The sequence below is a fragment of the Buteo buteo genome, chromosome 11 (genome assembly GCF_964188355.1).
Source record: "Buteo buteo chromosome 11, bButBut1.hap1.1, whole genome shotgun sequence".
In the NCBI taxonomy this organism is placed as follows: Eukaryota; Metazoa; Chordata; class Aves; order Accipitriformes; family Accipitridae; genus Buteo; species Buteo buteo.
In genome coordinates, this window is record NC_134181.1 from 4,360,645 (window position 1) to 4,386,915 (window position 26,271).

At 38.5% G+C, this 26,271-nt stretch overlaps 1 protein-coding gene across 1 annotated transcript; it reads left to right on the forward strand.

The window, feature by feature from the left end:
* The first annotated feature begins 13 nt into the window (after nucleotides 1-13).
* MLYCD (malonyl-CoA decarboxylase) lies at nucleotides 14-24,145 on the forward strand. The gene is given in 6 exon segments (XM_075039931.1): nucleotides 14-112; nucleotides 115-681; nucleotides 10,699-10,811; nucleotides 12,100-12,256; nucleotides 12,760-12,909; nucleotides 22,698-24,145. Coding segments are annotated over 6 exon segments (1,605 nt in total). The 5' UTR covers nucleotides 14-28; the 3' UTR covers nucleotides 23,232-24,145.
* The last annotated feature ends 2,126 nt before the right edge of the window (nucleotides 24,146-26,271 follow it).

The following is a 26,271-nucleotide window of genomic DNA, read 5'->3' on the forward strand; positions in this document are numbered from 1 at the left end:
GATAGGCGAGGAGCGCTGTCAGTCCGCGATGCCAGCCAATCAGCCCGCCCGCCGCGGCCCCGGAGGCGGTGCTGCGGCCTGGCCCCGGCGGAGGGTGTTGCGCGGCTGTCGCAAGAGGTGAGGGGCGGAATGAGCCGCCTGGGCCCGTGTCTGAGCCCGCGGCCGCTCCTGCGTGGGCCCTGGGCGGCGCCGCGGGGCTTGCGTCGCGTCTCGGTGGCGGCCGGCCTGCGCCGGGGCCCGGCGGGCTCCGGCACCGCCTCCGTGGCGGGCATGGAGGAGCTGCTGAGTCGCTCCGTACCGCCGCTGCCGCCCTACGAGACCAAGGAGAAAGCGCCTCCCCCGGCGGAGCTACGCGGCGCGGAGTTCGTGCGCTACTACCGCGCCCTGGGGGTCGGGCAGCCCAGGGCCGAGCTCCTCACCCGCTTGGCCCGCGATTTCGGCGTGGACCACGGCCGGGTGGCGGAGTTCAGCGCCAAGGTGCTGCAGGCCCGGGAGCAGCAGAGGGAGCTGGGGGCCCTGCTGCAGGCCGAGGACCGGCTCCGTTACTACCTCAACCCCCAGTACCGGGGTCTCTTCCAGCACCTGGGCCGCCTGGAGGGCGGGCTGCGCTTCCTGGTGGAGCTGAGGGGCGACCTGGTGGAGGGGCTGGCGACCAAGGCGGTGGACGGGCCTCATGTCAAGGTGAGGGCTGGGCTGGGGGTGGGTGGCTCCGAGGGGATGCGATTTGGGGCTTGCCACTCGTGGAGCCCCTCCACGTTGGGCTGGAGAGCGTCCCATGGACCCCATTCTCTGTGGGGGTCTCCACAGTGGCACACGAGTGAATCCCTTCCCACAGGCCGCGGCAGCAGCGGGAGATGGCTTTGCTGACAGCTCAGGAAGGGAGCGGCCCATGGTGTGAAGCAACGGGCTTTCCGCAGTGAAGTGGGAGAGGGAGGCTGGGCTGCGGGCTGCGAAGGGCAGGCGTTAGGGCAGCGGAGGAATTGCCACACTGACGCAGCGTGGCGTAACGCAGCCGATGTTGGGGCTGCCAAGCTGCGTCGGGAGCTCACTGCAGGAGTGACGTGTGGTGGTGTGACTCCTGAATCCAATATAGGGCCACAAGTGACGTAGCAGCCGTGTCGTGCTAATGATGAAGAGTATCAACAGGAGAAAGGAGTTGTCATGACTTAGCTCAGTCGTGTATAGAAAAGAGGTGACGTGGAACATCCCCAGTGGCTACATGGTGCAGCGAGGTGACGTGGTTGTGGAGGAAGGAATGATGTAGCAGATGATAGTGGCAGGAGGTGACAGGACTTCCTGGAAGGCAATGAAGAAAGATGGCAAGTTGGTCAGATGCGCTGACCATAACTTGTTTGTCGATGTTCAGATCCAAATTAAGGTTGACAAGAAGAGGATGTTTTGGTGTCAGTGCTGTCAGTTAACCAGGGTTATCACATAACTGAAGTAGCAACAGCCTTGGTAAGATTCTGTAGCGTTCGCTACATATCAAGGTGCCACGCTTAGATCACTGGTCGGCCCGGACCAGGGAAAGAGACAGATAACACACACAGTGTGAGCGCCAACTTCCCCCTTTTATTGCGCAGTTAATTCCTTTTATACTAACAAGCGGAGGCGGGATTACAGGTACATCACAAGGCTGCGACTAACCCTCTAACTTTCCGTGACATCGCGAGATCTTCCGAACGCCGAACCCTACAAGATTCCACATCCAGTTGGATCATCTTAAGTAAAAGCAGACTGAATTTGCAAAATTAGCAGGCTAGAAATGTGTAAAACAGCTGAATGTACATGCGTCAAATAATACAGTATGTTCAGAAACATACTAAACCCACTTGAAAGTGGGAAAATACTGTCTGCAAAACTAAAGCTTCAATAAAAGGGCTGTCGTAAGCATTCTGTTATGTCTTCTTAAAATATTTTTTTAAACGTTTGGGTTCATCATATGACTGGGCTTAGTTCTGCATATCTGTTCTTGTAGTCTTTTTTGCACTTGTTGATCAGTTTTATTTTTCAAATGTGACACATTCTAAAAATGTGAGTTGGTGATAAACAGCATATAAGCGAGGAAAGATTAAGCTTGAACTGGTTTGCATTGGTTTTTGTTTGTAACTGCATTGGCTGTAAGAATTTACTCTGGATACTGTTTCTTTTCAGTTTGGAGTTTCATTTAGGTCATGCTCACCTGTTTTCCACAGCAACCAAGACCTAGAACTATGTGCCATGACAGTATTCTTGCTAGCGTGTCTGTCTGGGAAAGGTGTTATGTCTTGCTTCTGAGATAAGTGTCTTGCTTGGCCTTTAAAATCTATTTGCTTCTGTTGCAAGTAAGCGTCAGAATACGAGCACCCAAGGGAGTACCAACCTGCAGGAAGTCTTGACAGTCTCTGCAATGGAGCTGATCACTAGCTGGTGCAAGTGGTTTGCGAGGAAGCGGTGTGAGGGCATGTGTATTTGATTTGATACCTTAAGCCATAGGTGTGAGATACTGTAGTACCTGTTCTAAGGCTAAATGTCAAGAACATAGAAAACTATATGGCAGAATATTCAGGTTATAGATTGGGGGGGGGGCAGGGGGTTTGTTAAAAGTTTTTTTTTCTTTTTAATAAAGAATTTGAGTCTTGAGTAGAGAACTGTTCTCATGATACAACATGTATTTTGGGATTGTGTAGTGGACAATTTCAGAATGGTTCTTTGCTGGTTTCCCTAACTGCAGGAAAGAGACGAAAAAAGGTATAGAAAAGCTCTGGAACTTGGGATGGATCTTAACACGCCAAGATTCACTATTACATATGATGAATTCTTGTCTGCTTGAATTCCTTAAGGTATTATTTTAAAACAAGAAGATGCAAATTACCAGGTGATTGTTTCTCCATTGGTTTCACTGTTCCTGAATCATTAACAAAATAGATGATGCGCTGCAAACTGGTGCAGTATTGTCTTCAGTTATTCCCAAATATACACACCTTCATAGTGCCCTCAGTTGTCTCTCATAAATCACCTCTTAAGTTGAATTGATGCTTAAAGTAAATGAAGAAATGCGAACGGCTAACTTAGTCTGATTTTATGTACTGTGTGACATGTGCCTAGTGGCACTGCACTCCAAAACATGTCTCATTATTAGGAAGATTCTGAAAGCTGAAGTTGCCAAACTATTTTAGCAGTGTCCATTAAATCAGAAGTCATAGTGCACTGGCTGTCAGGATCTAATGTAAGGCAAATTGGGTTTAAAAAGCCAACTTATAAGAAATTGAGAAGAATGGTGACTACCTTCCTGGAAGAATTCTGTAGATCTTGAACATAAACCCCGAACAGCGCATTGGAAATACTTAAAATGACAGATTGTGCAAAGAGAAGTAACATGCTGCAAATAAAGTTTAGTTTATATTTAAGTTAGTTATTAGAAGGCAGAATCATCACCTAGAGCAAGACAGAAAAATTATAGGTATCCTCAGTGATAAGTTGTTATGACATAGTAAATGTCTGTCTGTGGATGTGTGAAAGATGATGAATACTCTTGACACAAGTTTCTTGATAATCAGATGGCAAAAATTTAGTGGTAAACTGTATTTTTGAAGCTATGCAGCCTTTTTTTCCAAAGAGTCCACCAAAAATATGTGGAGGACATATGGTGAAGAGAAATTTTTCTTCATAATCTGTCCCAGAGGTGGGTTTTCTTTTCTATTAAATATATGAATCAATTATTACTATCTTAAGCCTCATGGATAATGTTAAGACAACCATTTCAAAAAAATGATACTGGCACATAATACGTTGTTTGAAAAGTTAAATTACAGTAAAGCTGGGCGTAATTCTTTTCCATGATGCTGTTTGAATTTTTTTCCTCTCTCTCTTACGTTCTTTTCATGTGTTCTGTTCCTTCCTTCCACCAAAGGACATGCACGTTTTTCACTGTCTTTATAAATGAGTTGAATTTCTGATGAGCTCTTGCAGTGCACAGAGTGAAATTTGCTGAGAATCTGTTTCCTGAGTGTACTTCTTCCTCTTCCTGTTCAGAACCCTCTCACCTGCAGTACTTCTTTTTCTGTGCCAGCATTTTCCTTTTGAGATTTTTTTATATTTTGCTTGCTTATTCAGTTTCAGGATTTGAAATACGGATTCTGGTGAAAAATTCACAACATTATTATTTCAGGTAGCAAATCATTCAACTATTGCTTTTAAAATATTCTTCATCTTTCCATATGATTTAGAAAAAGTCAGTGCAAGGTTCAAGTTGCTGGCAAAAGATAATGAAAAAGATAGCATTTTTGTCAGATTGATTTATAAATAAACCTGCTTCCATAATTAAGCAGTAGTTGGAGTGTTATCTGTAATCTTGTTGTTTTTATATTGGTCTACTAGAAAAAAAAGAAATACCATAATTGTTTTGGGTATTTTTCCCCTCATAGCAGCCACTTCTAAACACAGTAAGCACCTAAAGTTGGACTTTTCCTTGAATTGTTTTTTTTTCTTAAAGCTTTCTCACATATTTGAACACTGACCTTTGAATAATTGGGGAAAATGGTTTTAAATTTTAGTAGAGGAATTGGAAATGGTAGTATAGGTTTTAAGGGAGAATATTTTGTGTGTAGGCTGTACATGGCTTTTTGGGGAGGGGAAATATTTGTGGTGATAGATGTCTTACCTACATACCTCCACAGAAGGATGTATTTATTTCACCCAGTTGTACTGCCTTGAAAGAACTGTGGTCTCATTGATGAGGATCCATCAATGAGAATATCTGTTCACTCAGGTGAAACAGTGGCTATATGGAGAACCTGAATATCGAAACAGTTTACTTCAAAGAGCTAAGAAGCCCTTAACTAGAGAAACAAATGAAAGTTAAAGGTTTTTCTGTGAAAAAAGTGTTTGGTATTTACCTATCAAAAGTCTTGTATAGCCATTTTATTATTGTAGGTATGATTTAAATTCTAACATACGTAAAGACAAATGTGCAACAAGGATTTTATAACTTTTGTGTGTTTGTATCTGCACTGACAAGGAAATGTGGAAATAAAATTAAGTGGATCTTCCTGATGCTGGAGTGAAATTACAGAATGCATTATATGGCCTACTGGGATTTTGGTTTTGCCCAAACTGTCTAAAATATTTCTTAGACAGTCCTTAGTTTTTACTTTGCATTTTGAAAGACCTATTGAAACAGGAATTACCCACTGCTGTGTTGTAAATATAAAATATTTTTCTGTTTCCTCAAAACCTATCAACACAGAAGCAGCTTGGACTGTTAGATATTGGTTGATGAAGCATTTCTATTTTGTGTTTGTTCAACAGATTACAGTAAAATAACATATACAGGTGATTAAGTCACTTGAAAATGCTTGTGTACACTTATTGTCTAAATGGGCAAAAATGGGGGGGAGGGGGAGTGAAATAAAAATGTGGGGCTTTTTTAGGAATAAGACATAAACCAATATAAAATACAAGAGCCGGGGAAGTTTTCAGCACTACTATTACCACTGCACTAGTTACTATTAGCAATAAAAAATCAGAAAACCAATCCCCTTTTATTTGTGTCACTCTGTTGAATCCTGTTTTGCTGATGGGTATATTTTTCAGTATCTCACTAGGGGTATCCTGTATGTATATTTTGAAGCTAATTTGTAAAAAAAACAAACCAAAAACCCAAACCAAAAACAAAGACACCTTTAAACACTTGGCAATATCAGAGTAGGTCTATAAGTCAGTATGCCCAAATGAAGCATATCAGGTTAAAAACGTCAAACATTCCATAGCCATAGAAAAACTTGACTCTTGTGGAGCTGGCAGAGTACTCCTCTTGTAGCCCTGTCAGATATCTAACCAGCAACTAAGAATAACCGAGGCATCTGTTTGATATGCATGGAGTGTTACTTAATGCTGTTTCATATTATGTTTATCTGTACATACCTGCGTATGAATTTTCATTGTAAGGGGTATTTTATTTTTTAGTAGTTTGAGAGGGAAATTGAAATAGTTCCCTCATCGGAGAGGCAGTTTTTCTTAATAAAAAAAATTAATTTAAGTTTTTCATAAGAGTTTTCCCATTTGTTGCCCAATAAATAGGGACCTGATGTGAAGATGAAAAAGCCTGTAATTTGCTGTCCTGTAGCAGGAACATGGAATGAAAATAAAATAAAAATCACAATTTATTATACTCAGCTAATAGAAACTGAAGTATAGCTGGTAATTTTAAATACTAATTTGAGTATGTCTTGTTGCTAAAATTTAAAGTTGGGATGCTGAATAATAAATGTGTGCTTTTTTTTTTCTTTTTAATGAAATGTTGGAGATGTAATTTTATGACTAGAAAGGCCTCTGAAATGAAAGTAAGAATTGCCACTAAATTTACAAAATAAGAGAACCTAACTTTAGACTGTCATTGTTGAAGTCAAGCCTTTCAGAAACTTAGCGTATACTATGATATTAAACACAACTCAGAATTTTGCACAGATGACTCAAATCAAACACAGCTTTGGATAGTATAAAGTGTTTTATGTCTTTCTGCACTAAGAAATTTTGTCAACATACACAACTGCAGTTGGACTAGATTATTGTTGTAGGTCGCTTCCAGCTGGAACTATGCTAATTCTTTGGCCTGTATGCTGCCCTGTTGTATTATAAAGCATTATTATTTACGACTGACAGATTATTTGATTTGCGTTGTAATTTCCCATGAACAATATTTCTTTCTTCCAAAATCATTACTGAAAGCACATCTGCTCACTTTCTTCTTTGGTGACAATTGCACTGCTTTTATACAGCTGTATCTTGGACCTAAAGTAGCTCTATAAAGCGTTCTGCATCTTGAAAAGTAGCCTTCGGTTCAATTGGGCATCATTATGTCCCATCGTATGGAGGAGCGTGCTTGCTAAACCTGTAGGTGCTTCAAAGAAGCAAAATGCACGATTCCTATGTTTTCCACTTTTACCAGTTTCTGTGTAGTATCACTGGCTTTCTCCCAAGTCACTCGTTGCCATATGAGCCATGTTACTGCCAATAGATGCAGAGCAGTGTGTTCAAAATAATGAGTCGCAAGGAGTGCAGCCGTCAGCAGTTTTCCCTCCTAGCTGCTAGACTGTGGCTTGAAATGTTGTTCCAAAAAGCAGATGGATGACAAGAGAGCCATAGGAATCTGTTAGTTTGACCCCAGATCTGACAATTCTAGCTTATATTTCTGGTTTACAGTGTGCCCTTACAAAAGAAAAGAAAACAAACAATCCTGAAATATTTGGAGACTTTCACTACACCAAGGGATATTTGACCAAAATGATTTATGGTTATTTTCTAAAAACTTCAGAGCTGTGCAGAAAAGGATTCACAAGGGAAGTACCTTAAAGCCAGAATAAGCAAAACAGTCAGAATATACTTGTTTAGGACACTTAGACCTCTGCAGTCCAAGAGGAAAAATGTATTGGGGGAGGAAAAAAAAAAAAAAAAAAAGACCAATCTGTGTATGAGAGAGTACTTGAACTAAAATTCAGCTTTTCCCAATAAAACTGTTGCTGATGCAAGCCTTGTTGAGGTTGCAGGCCAGTACCTGCTCAGTTGTACTGCCCAGGAGTTGCAACTCCTGCATGACTTAGCTGTGCCAGAAAGAGCCCTTTTTGTAGCTGGGGTTATGCAGACAGTTCTGGGCTCTTTGGTACAGCTTGTTTTACCTGCTGCTTCCTCTTTAATCCACTAGCCCAGAAGCCTCAGCAAAACCAGTTTTGCCAGTATAGATTACAGTTACTCTAAATAACACTTGACTGATGTATTGTCAGAGTGCATCAAGTGTTGAGGTGCCCTGAACCAACGGTAATTATGCATTTTTCACAGTAATGTCCTGTTACAGAAATAGTCTGCTCTTTTGGGGTAGTAAGGCAGCACAGGTTTAACATATGTGTCTGGTAAGCCCCCCAAGTCGTCAAACTTGCTATAAATGCGCAGTAGATGCATTTATTAGGCAGGGGAAGGTGTATTGCTAATGTCCCTCTTAACTATCCTAGCTGCAAAGTTTTGACATACCTAATCTGGTCCTTTTTAATGTCATCTCTTATGTTACTTCTTCCCCCTGCCCCAGCTACTGTTGTGAGGATAGTGTTACCTTGAGACAGACAAGGCAGGAAAATTTTAGTCAAAGTATCAGTGAAAAATTGTGAAGACTGTCCATTCCTAGGGTGGATTTCATTTAATGTGATCCTTTATTTTTCTCAGTTCTTCAGTGGTACTTGTTTCAGATAGTCACATATGTGTATTTTTTTCAGAGGTTTCTGTTTATGCTGGTGCCATGCATTATGTGTCTTCCATTGTTTTCCAGTGGAGATTGCTTACCCTATAAATGTACTTAAGGTGGATTTTTTTATTATTATTATTTCAGTTTCATATTAATTTAAAACCTTTTTTTTTTACTAGCATATGCAGGCTTTATTCAGCCTTGTAGTACAAGTGCAGGTGCAAGTACAATTTGGCAGAAGACTTTCAGCAGTGTTTATTATATAACTGAAAGAGCTCTACTGAGAAAGACCAACAAAAAAATAATTTACAAATCTTGGGAGAGTTGACCTCACAGGAGAGTTCATGGATACTCCCTGTATTTGGAACGATGCAATTGACATTTTCAGTATTTGAAGTATATGTCAATTTATGCTTCAGTAAGTGAGCTGCTCTTATGTATTGGAGGATGCTACTGAAAAAATATAGAAAGATAGCATAAAATTTTCACACATGATGGAGATGTACATGAGTGGCTGTTTTCTTCTAGAACATTTCTATAGTAGCCATTTCTGCATAAACAAAGGTAGATGCCAAACAAAAACCTGCCTATGTATTTCACTAGCACAACTTAGTAAGTGTAGGAGTAGTTAGGAAAAATGGAAACTGAAGGAAAAATTAACTCTGCACTTTAGGTATGGAAAAGAGCCAGGATTTGTTATGAATTTACCTTGCAAACTCCATGACTGTGGTCATTACCATCAACTTTACCCTAGGAGTTGTTAGGGGAGGAGTTAATTTAATTCTAAATTTGGGTGGATTGGTGTAGATTGAAGTATCTGATCTCAGTTGGCTGCAAGCATAGTCAGAGTTTCAAAATTTTAGTTTTACTAGTATGGTGAATTAAAGAATAAAGCTGTCCTTTTTTTTCAATCTTGGAATACTTCTGGGAGTTACTTTGGCCAACAGGAACCTTCTTTGATGTGTGTCTCTTGACAAGTGCCTCTACAACTTTCATCTTTGTTAGGTTACAATAGGAAATATTTTTGCCTTTTTATGACAGTCCTGAGACTACATCTGACTTTTGGACAAATGTTTTAAGTAGTAAGTGTTTTCTGGATAGATTTATATCTTTTTTCTGTCGTTTTGCTTAAATGTAGCAAGCTAAAGTCCCTTGCAGCATAATTATTGTCTATTTTATGTACAGCAGTGGCTATTTAATACAGGTCTGAATAGAAGGTGGAGAGTTTTTGTTTTTAAATAAATGGTTATTAAGTTAGTTTCAGGTAAGCCTATGTTTCTGATCAAGCTGTTGCTAAGTTGGTGCTGGTATCACACTGTGACCCATGGATGAAGCAAATGTAAGAAAGAAAAATAAACTCTAGAATCCCTTTAAGGAATATTCATGCTGTGCTGAGTTCAAGAATACTTTCTAAACTCAAAGAATTTTAGACAGGAAAATCTTTAATAATATAGGCAGCAGGAAATTAGTAGGTAATATAAAATTCATTATTACAATGAGTGTTTCTGGAAGTATTTGATGTTGTAGCTGGCTTTAATTCTGTATTGTACTGTTCCAAATCTGTTGTGATTTTTGAGCTCTGTAGTCTTATGCTGCTGCTTTTGTTTTTCTGGCTCAAAATTTTCATACTTATAGAGAAGAAAAATTCTAGAAAGCCTATCTGCATCCTGTTGAAAGACACTAATTTTCTAATTTATCATCCTGACTGGGCATGTGCAGCTCCTGTGCCGAGTTGTACAATCCACGCTAAAGTCCAAACTGAAGCATTTTTGTAGTTTACTGAAGCTGAAACGTGCCTGTATGGGTTCCAGTCACCTTCAGTACATATGTTATGTGCCTTGGAGATCTGTCAAAAGTAGAAAGTTCCATGTGTTAATCATGGTGCAGAATGTACAGGAGTAAATAGCTGTTCTGTATCTTTCTCATAAAGAGCAATAGAAAAAATGTTTAATATAGTAGAGATGACTAATAAAATATGGTAAGGACCTGGATAATTTTAATTTGGTGAGTTGTTTTCTTATATTAATAAGCTAGTACTAATAGTCTTCCTAAGGCATGAACTGCTGAATCGTCAGAAGAGATTCAGATGTAGAAAACTATGGTGAAATTCAAGTCCTTATTTTCATCAAATTTCCCATAATTTTTTTCATGGTATTTAAGTCTGAGCACCTGTGCAGCAGTGGCCTTATTGTCAAGACTGCTCAAATACTTCTACTTATTGTCTGCTTTTCATCTACATTGTTTTGCATTATCTTCCATTTGCTTGTCTGCAGTTTACTATAGACAGTATCTTTAAACATTTTCATTGTTCTAGTCCTGTGTGAGGAAAGCTGTACTATTATGTGGTTAATCTTCTCAAACAGGTGCATTAGTTTCCTTGAACTTCCTAGTGTTGTAGTTTGAAATGATCAAGTTTATCTTTACTCACATTTGTATGTTCTACCTAGCATATTTAGCAGATAAGTCCATCTTTCTTCTGTTTGCAGGAAATGAATGGAGTTCTAAAGAACATGCTTTCAGAGTGGTTCTCGACAGGGTTCCTGAACTTGGAACGGGTCACTTGGCAATCACCTTGTGAAGTACTCCAGAAAATTAGTGAGTAAGTGCTCAGAGTTGCTAAGGCTAGTTGATGAAAAGGTGATGAAATGCTTATGACTGCACAGATCCACTATTTTCAAGATGCTTTTCAATACTGAACCATAGGCAAAGTATAATTAAAGAATAGTTGAATTTAACACACTAAAAAACACATTTTAAAACCTGAATTAAGTAAATGGTAAAGGGGATCATTTGTCCCATAATTTGACCCTTTAGCTCACATACTGCACTCGTAGACTGCTGTCTCTTCTCGGTTATCTTCCCACATTCCCAGAGGTGCTGCTGTTACTTTTGCTACAAACCCAGATTCTTGCAGCACTGCCTTCTTGCACTCCCTTTCCTCCTACAGGTGCTGCTGCTGCTGCTGCCTCCATCGCCATTGCCACCTTCTTCTCCCCTCAGTCTACACCAGCAGTGTGGGTGGGGAATAAGTATTTAAGTCTGATGCAGCATGGGGTGCCCAACACTCAAGAGCATGTTTTACTTCTAAGGTAGTGAGGCTCCCTTTCCTGGCTGGAACTGGTGAGATGCACAGAAGTCACTTGTAAACTATACGTGAAGAGAGCACCTTGGTTTTTTATAAACATTCCTTAAAGTCTACAACATTTATTTCTGAATTTCTGTCAAATTCAAAGTTCTAGTGATCAAGTTGGAAATGACTGAATCAAGGTTATGTTGTGTGGCATTTTGTCATATAAAAAGCTTGGGAAAAAAATCTCCAGAGAGTTCTGAAAGTACATAACTTAAATGTTGATAAGGCAAAGAAAAGAGATCTTGTACAAGCTAAATTTTCAAAATAAAAATAATGAGTAATATTTTACTTAATCTTCAAGGTATTTTGGCAAAGACACTAGACTTTCAATATGCAATAGAGGAAATGTATTTTGAATGATTGGTTGAAGACATGGTCATGTGAGTGCTAACAAACTGCTTTGTTGCTTGGGAAAACTAATTCCTTAGAGGTGTGTTCAGACTCATTCAATGACTTAGTCATCTGAATCGGATATCCGATACTGAACAGAAAATGCAAGTGAAATCTCAGATATGTAATAAGTATATCCCAAAGAAAACTAGAAAGAGCGGCTATGCAGTATGCCTTTACTATCTGCTTTGTCACAGTTTGTTGATGAATTTTATTTTTTTCACTTACAGCCTGATTCTCCTTTTTTGATTGGAGAGTTTTGTCACTGACACCAATGGGAAAAGTACTGTGCTTGTAGGGTTGGCAGCTGACCTCTATTTTTAAATGAAAAAAAAAATAATTTTACCCTTTTTATTTTCTCATTGAGTTCTGAAGCTGTGCATCCTGTTAGAAACTGGGTTGATATGAAGCGTCGAGTTGGGTCATACAGAAGATGCTACTTTTTTTCTCACTGTGCAATCCCAGGAGAACCGTTGATAGTCTTGCATGTTGCACTAACCAGTGATATCTCCAGCAGCATCCAGGTACAGTCACTGATGCATTTAGCACACAACAAAGTGCTCAAATTGCAGTGTACTTATTTTAAAATCTGTAATTCCTTATAATTTGGGAATATTTGTGTTTTTCATTTTTTTAAGAGATAAGAGAACTGGCACTTAAAGATTGCAGGGATATCTGTATATCACCTGTATTATGTAAGTTGAAATTCTGGGGTTTTGCTCAAGTGCAAGAAGAAAAAGAAAAGATAAGAAATATATAAGAAAAGATAGCAAATGTGATTAAAACTTCAAAGCTGTTGTGATTACTTCTGAAAATTGTAAACCCCGTTAAAATTATTTCCTGCACTTGCTAATGGATAAGCATCTCTTCTTTCTACTTTTTGATTAGATTTTTGTTATTTTTCACAGAGGGTAGTGAATAAAACAGTGGGGAAAAGTGTTAACACATTTGAAAGTTAAAAAGAAAGGCCACCTCCCCCATAATGGTGATAATAACTACTACTTTTTCTTTATTCTTATATTCCCAGGCCATAGTGAAAGAAGTGCCGCCTTTAGAAACAGAAGATACAGACAAAATTACAACAGCAATTTTCTACTCAATCAGTTTGACTCAGCAGGGCCTGCAAGGTGTGGAACTTGGGACTTACCTCATCAAGCGGGTTGTAAAAGAGCTACAGGTAGGTGTGGCAGGGTGTACTTAAGATGCTGTTTGGCAAATGTGCTCCCCTTACATTTCTGTTTTAGGTTCCATTTTGTGTCATTGCTCAAGGCAAGGAGCTGCTAGGTCTTCCCTTACACTCCTAGCTTCTTACCAGTTCAACCTTTGAAGATGTGCAAAAAGTTGGAAGACCATTTTCTGCTATTGGTTAATGGCTGCCAGATGTAGGTGGTATTACATAGTTGACATGTACTGCATGAATTATTTGTGTTTGCCTAATCATGTGTATAGGTTGCCTGAAAGTCAAATTAGTACAGTTGTATTGAAGCTACCTTTAATATAGCTGTATTTTGCAATGTAGTGTATAATCTAATTCACTACTGTCTCTCAGTTGAGTGGGTGGGGCATTGTTAATGCATGCTAACAGGCTCCCTTCCAGGCCCCTGATCAACATTTTCTCTCTTGAATGTACCTGGCTGTTCCTTTTTCAAAATCTTACGGCTGCTCCAGTAACAAAGATAATTCCTTTACATTAATTAATTTGTTTTCTTGTTTGTTATATTGAATTGCCACTGGTTATGTATGCAGTTTGCATGCTTGCCTTGAATATGTCAATTTAAAAAAAAAAATTCTTTGCCTGAGCATTTCCTGCAGTATAGTAAAGAAAATGTCTTTAACATTTGAAAGTCACAGGAATCAGTTGCTTTATGCAAGTCAGTTCTATGAATTTATATAATATCATTGCATGCTATGGGATTATTGTTGATAGTTTTAGGACTTCTTCTTGTAGAACCTTCTTCCAAGCAACTGGAAAAAGGAATGAAAATTAATTAATTTGTACATGGAGTGGTGTGAAAGAGACAGTCACATTCCTGTGTTGAGTACATTATTTTATTTAGTAGTCTTTGCTACTTAAATTATTAACAAAGCTCTCACTTAAAAGTAATGATCACTACTTGTGTTTATATTCATTGTTCCAACATCTGGATTAGTAACAATGGCTGGAAAATTGTCTGTGATTTAGAACTTCAGTTCTACTTGCAAAAATAACTTAAAATTGGATGCACCAAATTTCTTACTACTACAAAATGATTGATTAGTCAACTACTGAATCATAGCTGGCTGCCCTGAAGTTTTTTATTTTATTTTATTTTTAATGGATATTTTGGCTGAGTTTTGTTGCTTGTTGCTTTCGGAATGGCTTTTAGATTAATTGTCTAAAGTGCAGTAGTCCAGGTATAATTAGGCTGTGCCATCTGTCTGATCTTGACTGAGGGGAAATTGGAATAAATTCATGCAGTTATCTGCTTCCACATCTGAAAAATAATTTCTGGATAATTGAGTTGCTCTCATAAAATAATCCTATTGACAACATATTTGTCCATCACTAAATTGCTTACAACACTAGAAAAGTTATGAGTGAAGTTATAAAGGAAAATAGACATACCATACTTAGATAACCTATATGCAATTTCTAAAATTTGATGTGTCCAACAGAAGAATGTGTTTCTTATTTATACTTACAATAAAGTTTCTATGTTTCAATGTTGTAAAATCCAGCCCTTCAGTGTTCATCAAATACACGATGAATAGGAAACACTTGGCTGAGATGCCTTTAAATACATTCTAATAATAAAATTATTGCCTCAAGCTTAAATAACTTACTTGATATTGACAGCTAAGTGCTTTCCATACAGTGCCAAAGATGGAGGTCTTCCTCCCTACTTAAATTTCATACACTGCTGTAAGATGTTATGAAAAATGTGCTGTTATTAGTAAGGTTTTATATGGTGAATTGGACACGCGCTTACTTGACTATGGAGTTGTAGCAAAACCTGAACTGCCTCTGTATATTTATTCTATATCTATCTATATATATTAAAGGTACAACAACCTCCATGTATTGTCTACACCGTTCCTTTTCTTGTTGATAAACCTTGTTGGGGTACCATTGTAGGGCTAAAAAAGATGCAAAGGATAATCCAGGAGTGTTTATCCATGATGGATGTAGTTCTCGAATAGTTTTTCTTCCACTCTTTGATGTTGTTATTTCTTTTCTCTTCTTCCTGCTTTCTTCCCACTCCATCATGCTTTCTTCCTTTTCATTCCAAAGTATTGTTCTTGAATTTGTTGTCTTGAATTCTGCAAGAGCCATCTCCCATTACGTATTTTGCATCTGTGAAGTGACCCTGAATCATCATACTGTTGTTATCAGAATTATTTGATGCACTTCTGTAATGCCTGCTCATTCAGCTTTTGTTGTAAATGTTGTGACTTCTCTGGGGTCTTCATGTGTCAGTGGAGAGAAGCCCTGTGTATTTGTCATGGTCTAACCCTAGCCAGCAACTAAGTACCACACAGCCGCTCATTTGTTCCCCCTGGTTGGGATGGGGGAGGGAATCAGAAGAGTGGAAGTGAGAAAACTCATGGACTGAGATAAAGACAGTTTAATAGGTAAAGCAAAAGCTGCACACGCAAGCAAAGCAAAACAAGGAATTCATTCCCCACTTCGCATGGGCAGGCAGGTGTTCAGCCATCTCCAGGAAAGCAGGACTCCATCACACCTAACGGTTACTTGGGAAGACAAATGCCATCACTCTGAACATCCCCCCCTTCCTTCTTCTTCCCCCAGCTTTCTATGCTGAGCATGATGTCATATGGTCTGGAATATTCCTTGGGTCAGTTGGGGTCAGTTGTCCCGGCTGTGTCCCCTCCCAAATTCTTGTGCACCCCCAGCCTACTTGCTGGTGGCGTGGGGCGAGAAACAGAAAAGGCCTTGGCTCTGTGTGAGCACTGCTCAGCAGTAACTAAAACATCCCTGAATTATCAACACTGTTTGTAGCACAAATCCAAAATATAGCCCCTTACTAGCTACTGGGAAGAAAACTAACTCTATCCCAGCCAAAACCAGCACAGTATTTCAGCTTCAGAATACTTATACTGTGAAATTTCTACAAAGTTAGATTTTTCAGGGCAAAGGCAGGGCGTATGATGATGAGTAATACTCTTGGCAGCCTGTTTTACCCTGTTTTACCTGTCTCCCAAAATTCTGGAAGTCCTACTTCAGTGCATTAATTGTACATGTGTTCTCTTTCTCTCTGGTCAGGTGTAAGCAAAGGACTTCCCAAGGTTGTCTGTGTTCAGATTGGACATAATTCTTTGGAGCAGCATTATAGTCACTTACTTTAAAAGGGACAAATGGTATAGCAGTAGTGCTGAGTTGACTTGGTGACAGTAGCTGAAACAGTATAGCCTCAGCAAAAAAATCTTGGGTCAAAAATTACATCTCATTAAGCAGGCTTCCAGCAGCCTTCGTAAAAATGGATAGTTGAGATCTCTGATAGGAAGAGGATTTTTTTATACAACCTTTGTATGGCTGTGCAATAAATCTTTATTTAAAGTGCTGCTAAATCACCAAGTGTTCCAGGTTACATAAGTTGAGACTTGCTTCAACTTAACTGATAATAAAATGCTTTGGGAAGAGACCATTTGAAGGGGTTGAGGATTTTGTTTTTCATTATATTCGAATTGTTGATGATTAATACAGTTTTATAACTTGCCATTTGTTTGAGTTAACTTTTGTGGACATATGTTTGATCTGCAGAACACTGTTTGATTTGTATTCTCCCAAGGCACTGCAAACTCTTTAAAACTTTTTTTATCCTCTAGTAAAAATCCTTTATCTGAGTTTGCCTTAACTTAACCTGCTCTGACACTTCTACTTTTAAGTGCCATTGTAACCTCAAAACTGAATTCTCAGCTGTCATTCTTCATAAGGAAGACTCCAAATTGGACCTGTCATGAATGTGTATCATTAGATCAGAAAAAGACATGCACTAAGTTAGAAACAGGCTAATAGCCACTCTTTTTTTCCACCATTGAAGCCTTTATTTGGCAAGATTTTTAAAAACTGTACTGAAACATTGATCTAGCAGGTATCTACACTATAAAGTTATGTCTATAAATTCAGTTAGTACCAGATTCCTTAAAATCTCATTAATGGACAATTAAGACAGAGCTTAATTTTTTAGAAATCTTCTTGCTAATTTGCCTGAACTGATCACATGCACTGCTAGACATGAACATGTGTAGGGTAGCATTTCTCACCTTCAAAGAATGCCAAGTACAGATTCTTTCATGAATGTATTTCTTGCAAATGGGTTTTTATTAGGACTGTTAGGAAAACTGCAGCAGTAGAGGCTCTGGCGAAGATTACAACCCTCAATGTTAAGCACTGTTAGTTTGAGGCACTGCATAGAAGTTAATGGCCCCTGCTTTTGAGTCTTTTACTAATTTAAGCAGATGGAGGACGTATGAAGTTGAGTCACAGAAATGGGTCCTCAGTTTCATCTCTTTATATGTTAGCAGTTTTAATCCTTAATCTCTACCTAGACATTATGATTTGGCATTTGCCACAGGTATTGTAACATAATTGGGTAAAGGGGAGGGATGTAGTGGAGATCAGAATAGGACCTTAGGGGTGTAGCTTGTGTCGCATACAAAGGGCATTCTGGGAGAAAGTGTGCTGCTCTAAATAGGAGATTTTTCTTTTTTTGGTAGTTGCTTGACAAAAGTTTGCTACACAAATAATATAGAAGGGGTTTGTAAACAGGCTTCTATTTTATCTGAGCATATCCTGTTTGGATTATTTTGGGTAAGCAGTGGGATGAATTCATTAGTCCACTGATACCACTTTGGTCCCAGGTCTGCCTGTACAAATCTGAGAATAGGCTACCTATGTATTCTGTGTAGTCTCTTGGTTATATTAATGTATATAAAGCAGGGAGCAGACAACAGAAATAATCTCATGTATTTCTTAAATTTAAGCTTGTGTTGTTCCCAGAAATGAATTGCATTTTGAAACAATTTCAGACAACTAGTAAGAAAACAAAGAAACCCCAAATAGGGTGCTGGAAAAAAGCAGGCAGATGCATTTCTAGCAAGCTGGGAGGTGCTGGTGAATGCATAGACAGATAGATTTCTCATTAGACAGACATTTAATTCAGAATGTGTTTATAGCCACTCTAAATGGTCTGTAGCTCCACAGAAGGTACATCATAGCAATTCGGTCTGCAGATGACAGACACAGATAACTGTGGTGAAGCCTTTGAGAAAACTGCTTAGAATTTTATAGCCTGTGGCATTTGGGGGAGAAAACTGATAGCTACTATGTGACTCAATAGAATGCTTAACAATTGGTGGCAGATTTTAGCTTTCTGGTTGGGCTGTTGATAATTGCTACCTTAATTTGATCTAGGTGACCTGGGGAGATCATAATTTCCAAAACAGGCTTTGCTTTCATTGATGAAAAATGTGACCTTGTACTACAGCTTTCAGAGTGCAAGACAGTTTCAGAGGAGATATGGATAATAGGAGAAATCTGCACTCTTCTGCAATGAAAAAAACCACCAACCCCAAACCCTAAGAGACAACCAAACCCAGAAATCTACCCCAAAACAAAATGAGCAGCTGTTTCTTAATGGTGTATGGGTTTCTGACAAGAAAATAAACATTAATGGATCTCCACCAACAGCCTTAGAAACTAGCACATCAATTTAGCAGCAACATAAATGTGCACACTTTGCTGCATCTATTTATTTTTTTACAAGAAATGGCCGCCTCAGATAAGCTCCTAAACTCAAGCATTTATCAGATATGTAGTAGTCTGTACTGTAGTTTCAAAATGGGGTCACTTTCCCGTGTCTTATCTGTCCTAAGAAGTAAAAAATATGCACAATTTCCCATTTTGTATTTATTAATAGATTAGGAGCTACTAACTTGCTGATAAATTTCTTGCATTGGGCTTAGTGAACAGGTCACTCCTGAAAGTGAATGATAAACAAAGTGCACTCAACATCACAAGGAAGCAAAATGTCAGTTACTTAATTAGGAACTTTGCAGTGGTTATTATTAATACACAAATATGGGAAGAAGTCATTCATTCTCACTTCTGTCATTGTGGATGGTGCTTAGGTACCCTCTTGGCTTTGCAAGCTGGGAGATGAGATTGGAATTGTTAACCTAGGAAGCAACGGGCATGGCTCAGCTCCTGTGTGCAAAGCCCTGATTGTTAGCTCTGTTCAGTAGCAAAATAGTATTTTCAAACACTGTGCTTGCTTAACAGAGATGGTTTAGAAGACTTCCAGACTTGACTTTGTGGTAAGCAGCCTTTTCTTTTGGTCCAACCAGTTTTTCCTTTTACCAGAAAGAAGAGTTTCTGCTTCTCAAATTTCAGCATTATCTTCCTTCTTCCACTCTCAGGTTTTAGCCCCAAATATCTGTGAAGAATTCATGAAAGAGACCTAAGCAATATGTTTTCAAAGGCACTGTCTTATATAGGATGAGTAATACAGTTAGAAAAAAGGAAAACCTGTAAGGAATGTAGTCCTATCTCCAGGTCAAAAAGAAACACATCCTGTACTCTTTGAATCCCTACCTAGAGGAAAATAGCCTCTGACAACCTTTTCCTCTTTTTTTTTTTCCTTTCTCTTTTTTTTTTTTTTTTTTTTTTTTCTTTCTCTTCTTTTTCACCCCCGCTGCACAATAGTAACATCTGTAATCCCTCTAGGGGCACATCTAGGATTTCTCAATGATAGGTCATTAATTTGAAAACTTATACCGATTTTCCCTGTCTCTTGTGTTCTCTGTATTATGAACTAAAGAGGAACTTTAAAGCACAACAGGAATGAAGACCTAGAAGAATGAAACCCCATTTTGAAATCCAGTCTCTTTTGGGGGAAACTTGCTGCTGCTTAAGGATGCTGACGTGAAAAGGGTACTTCTCATTATAGATTACAGGTTTGTGTTTCTGTACCTTAAGGTTCGTTTGCAGGTCTGTCACATCATAGACAGTTGCTGAGTTGTCATCCATCATTATTATGTGGACAGGCAGAAGAGCACTGGGTCATTGAATCTTCAGAAGGGAGTTGTGGCCCTCCCTTCTGGGCAGAAATTCATCTAGCTGCAGTAAGAGCTGACATGCAAAAACTCAAATGACTTAACAGCAGACTGTCTCAGCAGCTAAGCTACAGCTGGTCACAGTAGAGTCACCACTGGTCAGCTTTCAGTGCACTGACGGAGAAATGAAGGTAGCAAGTGATGCTGCTCGTTCCCATCTTGACAAAACTGAAAGTTATCAGCTTTTTCTCCAGGAAGAAGTATCTTGAAGTATTTTTCCAGTGGCCTTTAAAAATTCACTTCTGTGCCACCTTTCTCCCTCCTCCTTCTCCAGGGGTTCTGTGGTTTTGTGCAAGTAGTGTTGTCTTTGGTGGGAGCTAGTGTTGAATCAAGGAAGTGTGGCTGACAAGGGGGCAACTGAGTATAACTCTACCACACTAATTAAGATCCTGCTGCTTTAAAGAAAAGTGGATTCCGCGTGCCATGATGAGATATACTCCTTGACTGAGAAACACTACAAGGAGGCAGATGAAAGGTGACCAAAGGAAGTTTAGTGAGTGCATTTGATTCTGTATTCAAATTTCAGAAGTTATTTTGAATTGATTTGTGGATAAATAGTCTTTATATCCATGGGCAAGTATTTAGCATGGCACTGGGAAGGAAAAGATTTCTGAAGTCTGTAGAGTTGCTTTGCTTTGTTCTCATTTTTGCCCTTTTTCTGCCCCCAAATATTTTTTTTTAATTTACTGTGGTCATTGCTCTCTTTTTCAAAAGCACAGGGGAAACTTTTATAAAAAGGCTGAACTGTCTACTCCAAGAAACATTCTTTTAATTAAAACATATTTTCTATATCCGTGCCTTTTGTAGCCATGGTCTGCAGTAGAAGCACAACCCTAATAAACTATTTTGTTTTATAAATGCTGTACTCTGTAAAATTGTACAAAGAGGTGCTAAGATAGCAGCAGAAATTGCCTTCCACAGACATCTCTTTCCGTAGATTTACAAAGAGTATTTTTTCTTTTATGAAATGCATATGCGATGAAATCTGATAGTTGTATTTCACAAATCTTGTTACAGACTTATGCTTCAGAATTACTCTTCAAATAAAATATCATCATGTCCTTTAGTGGAGACTTGAAAAAGTCATAGGAGATCAATGCTTTACTAGTATTGCACTACCTGACCATGGTAGCTATAGCAGTTGAGAATATGACATAGTCAGGATCTCCTGGGTGCTCTGATTACAAAAATGGTTGGTTTGTTCAGTAAGATACAGAAATGAGTGGTTTTATAAAATAAATTGTTTTTTTCTTTATCCAGTTCTCTAAGGAGATGAAATGGGGTGTTTCTTTGTAACTTGTTCTGCCTCTCTTGTCCCTGTCTGGTCCCAAAAGAATTCTTTGGCTTATGTATCTGTGTAACAGTCGAAAGAACTTCGGATGAGGGGAGCAAGTGAGGTTATCCAGTTTTTGCAGTTATAAGTCGCAAAACTGAAGAGGTGGTAGATTGGAGCTGGCTGGTGTATCGTAGTGCCAGAAGCCAGCAGAACAGCAGTAAGCTATTTGGGAAGCTCTGTGTGGGAAGGAAAAAGATGTTGTAAATAACCAGCTGAATATTATTCCAGTTATCAAAGTTATTAGAAATGGTGCTTGGCTCCAGTCTGTAACAGAGGTATGCCAGGCCTGCGTTCCCTGGCTTCTGCATCCTCCTGAAACAGAATGCAGATGGCAGCGTTGTGTGGAGCACAGCGGTACCTGAGGATGCAGCAGTGCAGGTGCAATTCAAACAACCTAGCAGCACGCGTTCCATTAACATTTGCTAGTGTAAGATAGTATCTGAGCCATGATGACTTTTTAATGGTTATCTCGGTAACACTCAAAGTAGAAAAAAATGCATTTTGTAGTCATTTAAAGGCAATTTTCTGTTGACATTAAGATGCTTCTGTAATGTTGATAAATGTCTTGATTCTCACCGCTTCTTCCTATATGAACAATAATTAAAACAACACTGTGGTGGTTTCAGTTCAGCTCAGTCTTCTCTCTGTTCCTTGCCCCCCTACTCCTTCAGCAGGGTTGACTGATGTAATTTTTGTTAATTCCAAGTGACAGTGAGTTTAACAGCCTTCCCTATTCTTCACATTGGCATGCCCCAAAACTAACACACGGTTTTCCTTATGTATGTTTTGGTTTATGTGATTACATAGTTAACAGTTTTTACTCATAAATTAGCAGGAGTAGAGAAGTTTTATTTTGTTAAAGCAAGTATTAAACTGTGTGATTAATTTTTTTTACTGCAAGTATGTATTTCTTATCTTGCTATTTTATCAATGTAGTTTATAGTTTGGGAATAGCATGGAAAGTAGCTAGCCTGTATTAAGAACCTCTTTTATAACTTCAGGAAATACTTCTGTCCACTAAAGTCTAGAAATCTTACCTCTCCTGATTTTACAATAGACTAAAATAATTAACTGCCCTTGATTTAAAAAAAAAAAAAAGTTACATATGAAAAATAAATTATATTTAAAAGGTTTTGAAAACTTGGATGTTTATTTTTTAAAAAAATTATTCCTCAGAATAACTTCTTTATGGCATGCGATTGTATTTTTTTATTTCTGCCTATAAAATGATATACCAGAACGTAGTGTTGGTAAGTACTGCGTAAGTAGTTTTATATATATTGTGTGTGTGGACTGTAATTCAGGGTTAAAATTTTCTTTGTGCTTCAAGTGCACCTATTACTGGCAGGGTGATTTTTTTATTTCTTTTTTTGTCTATGTGTATCAGTTAATTCTCAGAATCGCTGGTCTTTGCTTGACATCAAGTAAAGGGTATCAGTTGTTCTTTCACTCAAACTTCTCATTGTCAATCATGACAAAACTCATGAATTTTTTTTCTCTCCTTTTGTCTGCAGAAAGAACTTCCTCAGATAAAAGCTTTTTCTACTCTTTCACCTATCCCAGGATTCACAAAATGGCTTGTTGGTCTCCTCTCCTCACAAACAAAAGAACTGGAAAGAAATGAACTTTTTACAGAATCAGAATGGCAAGAAATCTCTGAGATCACAGGAGACTCTACTACTGAAACACTAAAGAAACTCTTAAATAACAATGAGTGGGTGAGATCAGAAAAATTAGTTGAAGTGTTTCATTTACCATTTATGAGACTCTGTGCCTGGTATTTGTATGGAGAGAAACATCGTGGCTATGCTCTTAATCCAGTAGCAAATTTTCATCTTCAGAATGGCTCTGTGATGTGGCGGATAAACTGGATGGCGGACACAAGCCCTCGGGGCATTGCTGCTTCTTGTGGCATGATGGTAAACTACCGATATTTCTTAGAGGATACAGCTAGCAATAGTGCAGCATACCTGGGGACTAAACAAATTAAAGCCTCAGAGCAGGTTCTTTCCTTGGTGTCTCAATTCCAGCAAAATAGCAAGCTTTAATAAAATATTACAAAAACTAAGAACAAGTGTTCCTCACCTATAAAGAGCTGTAATATTTTTCAGTGTCTCTATTTAAATGAGAATGTCCCTTGTAAAACAAATTTACTCAGCAAAATACAATGCAAAGTTATCTGGATTATCAGTTGTCTTGCTTACATTGCCATATATTCAAAACCTGATTGGCTGTGATTGAGTCACTGCGAGTTCTAGACATCTGTTTTGTGGAAATGGTTTGGAGGGATGTATTAAAGGGTGAGTAAACTTCTCTAAATCATTTACAACTCAGTGGTAACTTGAACGGAAAATGCTTGAGCTGTACCATTATTATATTATAGTAAATATATTATTATATTATAATAAACCTGTATAAACTTGGAAAGGAGCTGCTCTTCTTTGTCATAATACTACTGTAGATTGTTCAGTACCAAAGTACCTGGAAAGAAGTACTGAATGAAGGTAAATTTTTGGTCAAATATATTAGCAAAACAGTAATGTACAATTTTATTTCAATAATATCTGTCTTTTTCACCCTCAAAAACTCTCATGTAAAACCTCTTGGCATTTTCCTTTTTCAAACCCACTAAAAATGTCACTGAACCCTTGCTTTGCTGGAGCATGGAAAAGCCTTGCATTAATGTGGTTGAAAAATCAGGATCTCTCAGTGCAGCAGGTATGTAGTATTATATTTGCACTTTTGTCTGCTAAAATATAATAAGCAAAAAGGAAGTGTTCAAATAGGAGAGGGGAATAAGAGAGACTGATACTTAGGCATCAGTTGAGAAGTTTCCAAATATGTATATTATACTTTGGCTCTGGTAATTTTTTTAAGTTGATAAAGAGGTTTTTTAATAAAGAGGTAGGTGTGACCTGTCAATCAATAAAATATACTTTCTCAATAAATCATATCTTGTGTATTTGAGCATGTACCTTCCTTCATTTAACAGCCCTCCTTGATAACGGTATCACCACAGCAGAAGAACCATCTTAACGGAATTTCATGGTGTTTTGTAATTTCTGATGTATTCCGTGTCTGGCCAAATTCCAGTCCTGTTTCAAGAAGAGAATTATACAGAGGAATTGAAAGTGATAGAGGTCCTGCTTGTGTATGGAAGCAGAAGTGAAGAAAGCCCTAAGTGTCCAGTTAGCCTTTCTCCTAGAATGAAATTATGTAATTGGACACGCTTTTTTTGTATACATTATTAGAAGAAAATCTCATCCTCCAAGCTGGTAACCTGTTACGGAAATCTACTATACATATCTTCCAAGCAGAGAAAGGCTTGACTTAACTTCTTTTCATGGTAGATTTTGCAACACTGATGGTTAAAGGACAGGGTACGTTCACTGCCTGTTATTCCCTTGGGAGCAAACACATTTTTATACAGCAGCTGGTCATCAGTGGCAGTGATGCCACGTTAGCTGTGGCAAATCCCTGATGCCATGTTGCCTTCATTATGTTTTTTAAGAATAGTTCCAAAAAAAGGGCACCCTATTTAGTCAACAGTTTTCTCATACATCAACAGGTTAAAGTTAACTTACTGATTTTAATCAGATAAAATTAAAAAAAAAATAAAAATCCTATCATCGCCTTGCAAGGAAGATGCGTCCAGCAATTTTTCAGTGCCCAAAACCACTAAGGAAAAGTTGAGTTCCCCTTGAATTGTGGTGGTGGCATTCTGGTGCATCTGCCAGGGGCAATATGGTGTAAACCAAAATCTAAGTCGTTTGGGGTTGTGGTTTTTGTTTTGTTTTGTTTTTTTTTTGCACCTTCTCTGGATAGCTTGCTGAATGTTCACTAGGAAACGCTGTAGAAGTATAAAGAAACCTGAAGATTATTTGATTATACTTACTTTATTCTCAACTGTATTTGATTATACTTACTTTATTCTCAACTGAGGAGCTAAGGACTGAGGATTGGAAACTTCTAGTGAGAGACTTTGAACAACCAACTCCATCCTGGCCAACCTGAGGAAATAACTTCAGAGTGATTGTCAGTTTTTGCTTGTGGATCAGTAGTTACAGTAAGTATTCTGTACAACCACGTGTATGTATAGTCTATATAGTACTTCATATGGAAGGTTTTAAAATTGAAGTCTATGGTTCACACTCAAGAAATACTGAAAGATGATCACAGTTATGGAACAATTACATGTCCAGAGGAGACTTCAGGCTGGAAAGGAGACAGGGGTTGAAGGCAGCTGGCCAGTTGGAGTCAAATCTGTATAATCTTTTGGATTAATTAGCACATATCTTCTCCTGGCATGGCATTATTACATGAAGAACCTGGTTGCCACTTCTATTCCAAATGCCACATTTTTAAGGGTTTACAATAATTTCGTATGTTCGTTGTGCAACTTCTAGATCTAGAACATGAACATTAGGGAGTACACAGTGTGTGTGTGTGTGGGGGGTGTATATATATACATACACACACACTATATATATATATATAGCAACTTGGGTGAAAAGCTTACTAGAAAGTAGCTATCTACAGTTTAGAATATCAGACTGAACAAACCACTTGCACATTGCTTTCTCTTTTCTATGTAATGTGCGTTTTGCTAGTCATGTTTTTATACAGAGCCTTAGGGTGAACATACACACATGCTGTAGCAGTACAGAAATTTTCACCCTGCAAATTACTACAGAACACACTACTTCAGTGGTCAGAAGATGGCTTCATTCTCCTGTTTGGTTTTCTAAGCTTTGTGAACTCCTTTAGAATTCAGGTTCCAAGGTGAAATTTAGCTGCTTATGTAAGTACAAGCCATTCTTGGCTGGGAGGAATAGAGAAAGAGAACCCTCTCTGTTATGTTAAGCTCATCAAGTTTGAGGAAACCAGCTCACTTCAAATGAAAGAGTTCTGAAAATGCAATAATTTTGAAAGATGTTTTTATTTTGAAACAGGAGGAACTATGAGGGCAATTAAATGTGTATCCACCTGGCCATAGCACAAAGAGTTAACTCGTGCTTTATTGCAGATAGAAATACAACATAATCCTATATTCTTAACAGCTGGACTCAAAGGGTAAGTTTTTTCCAC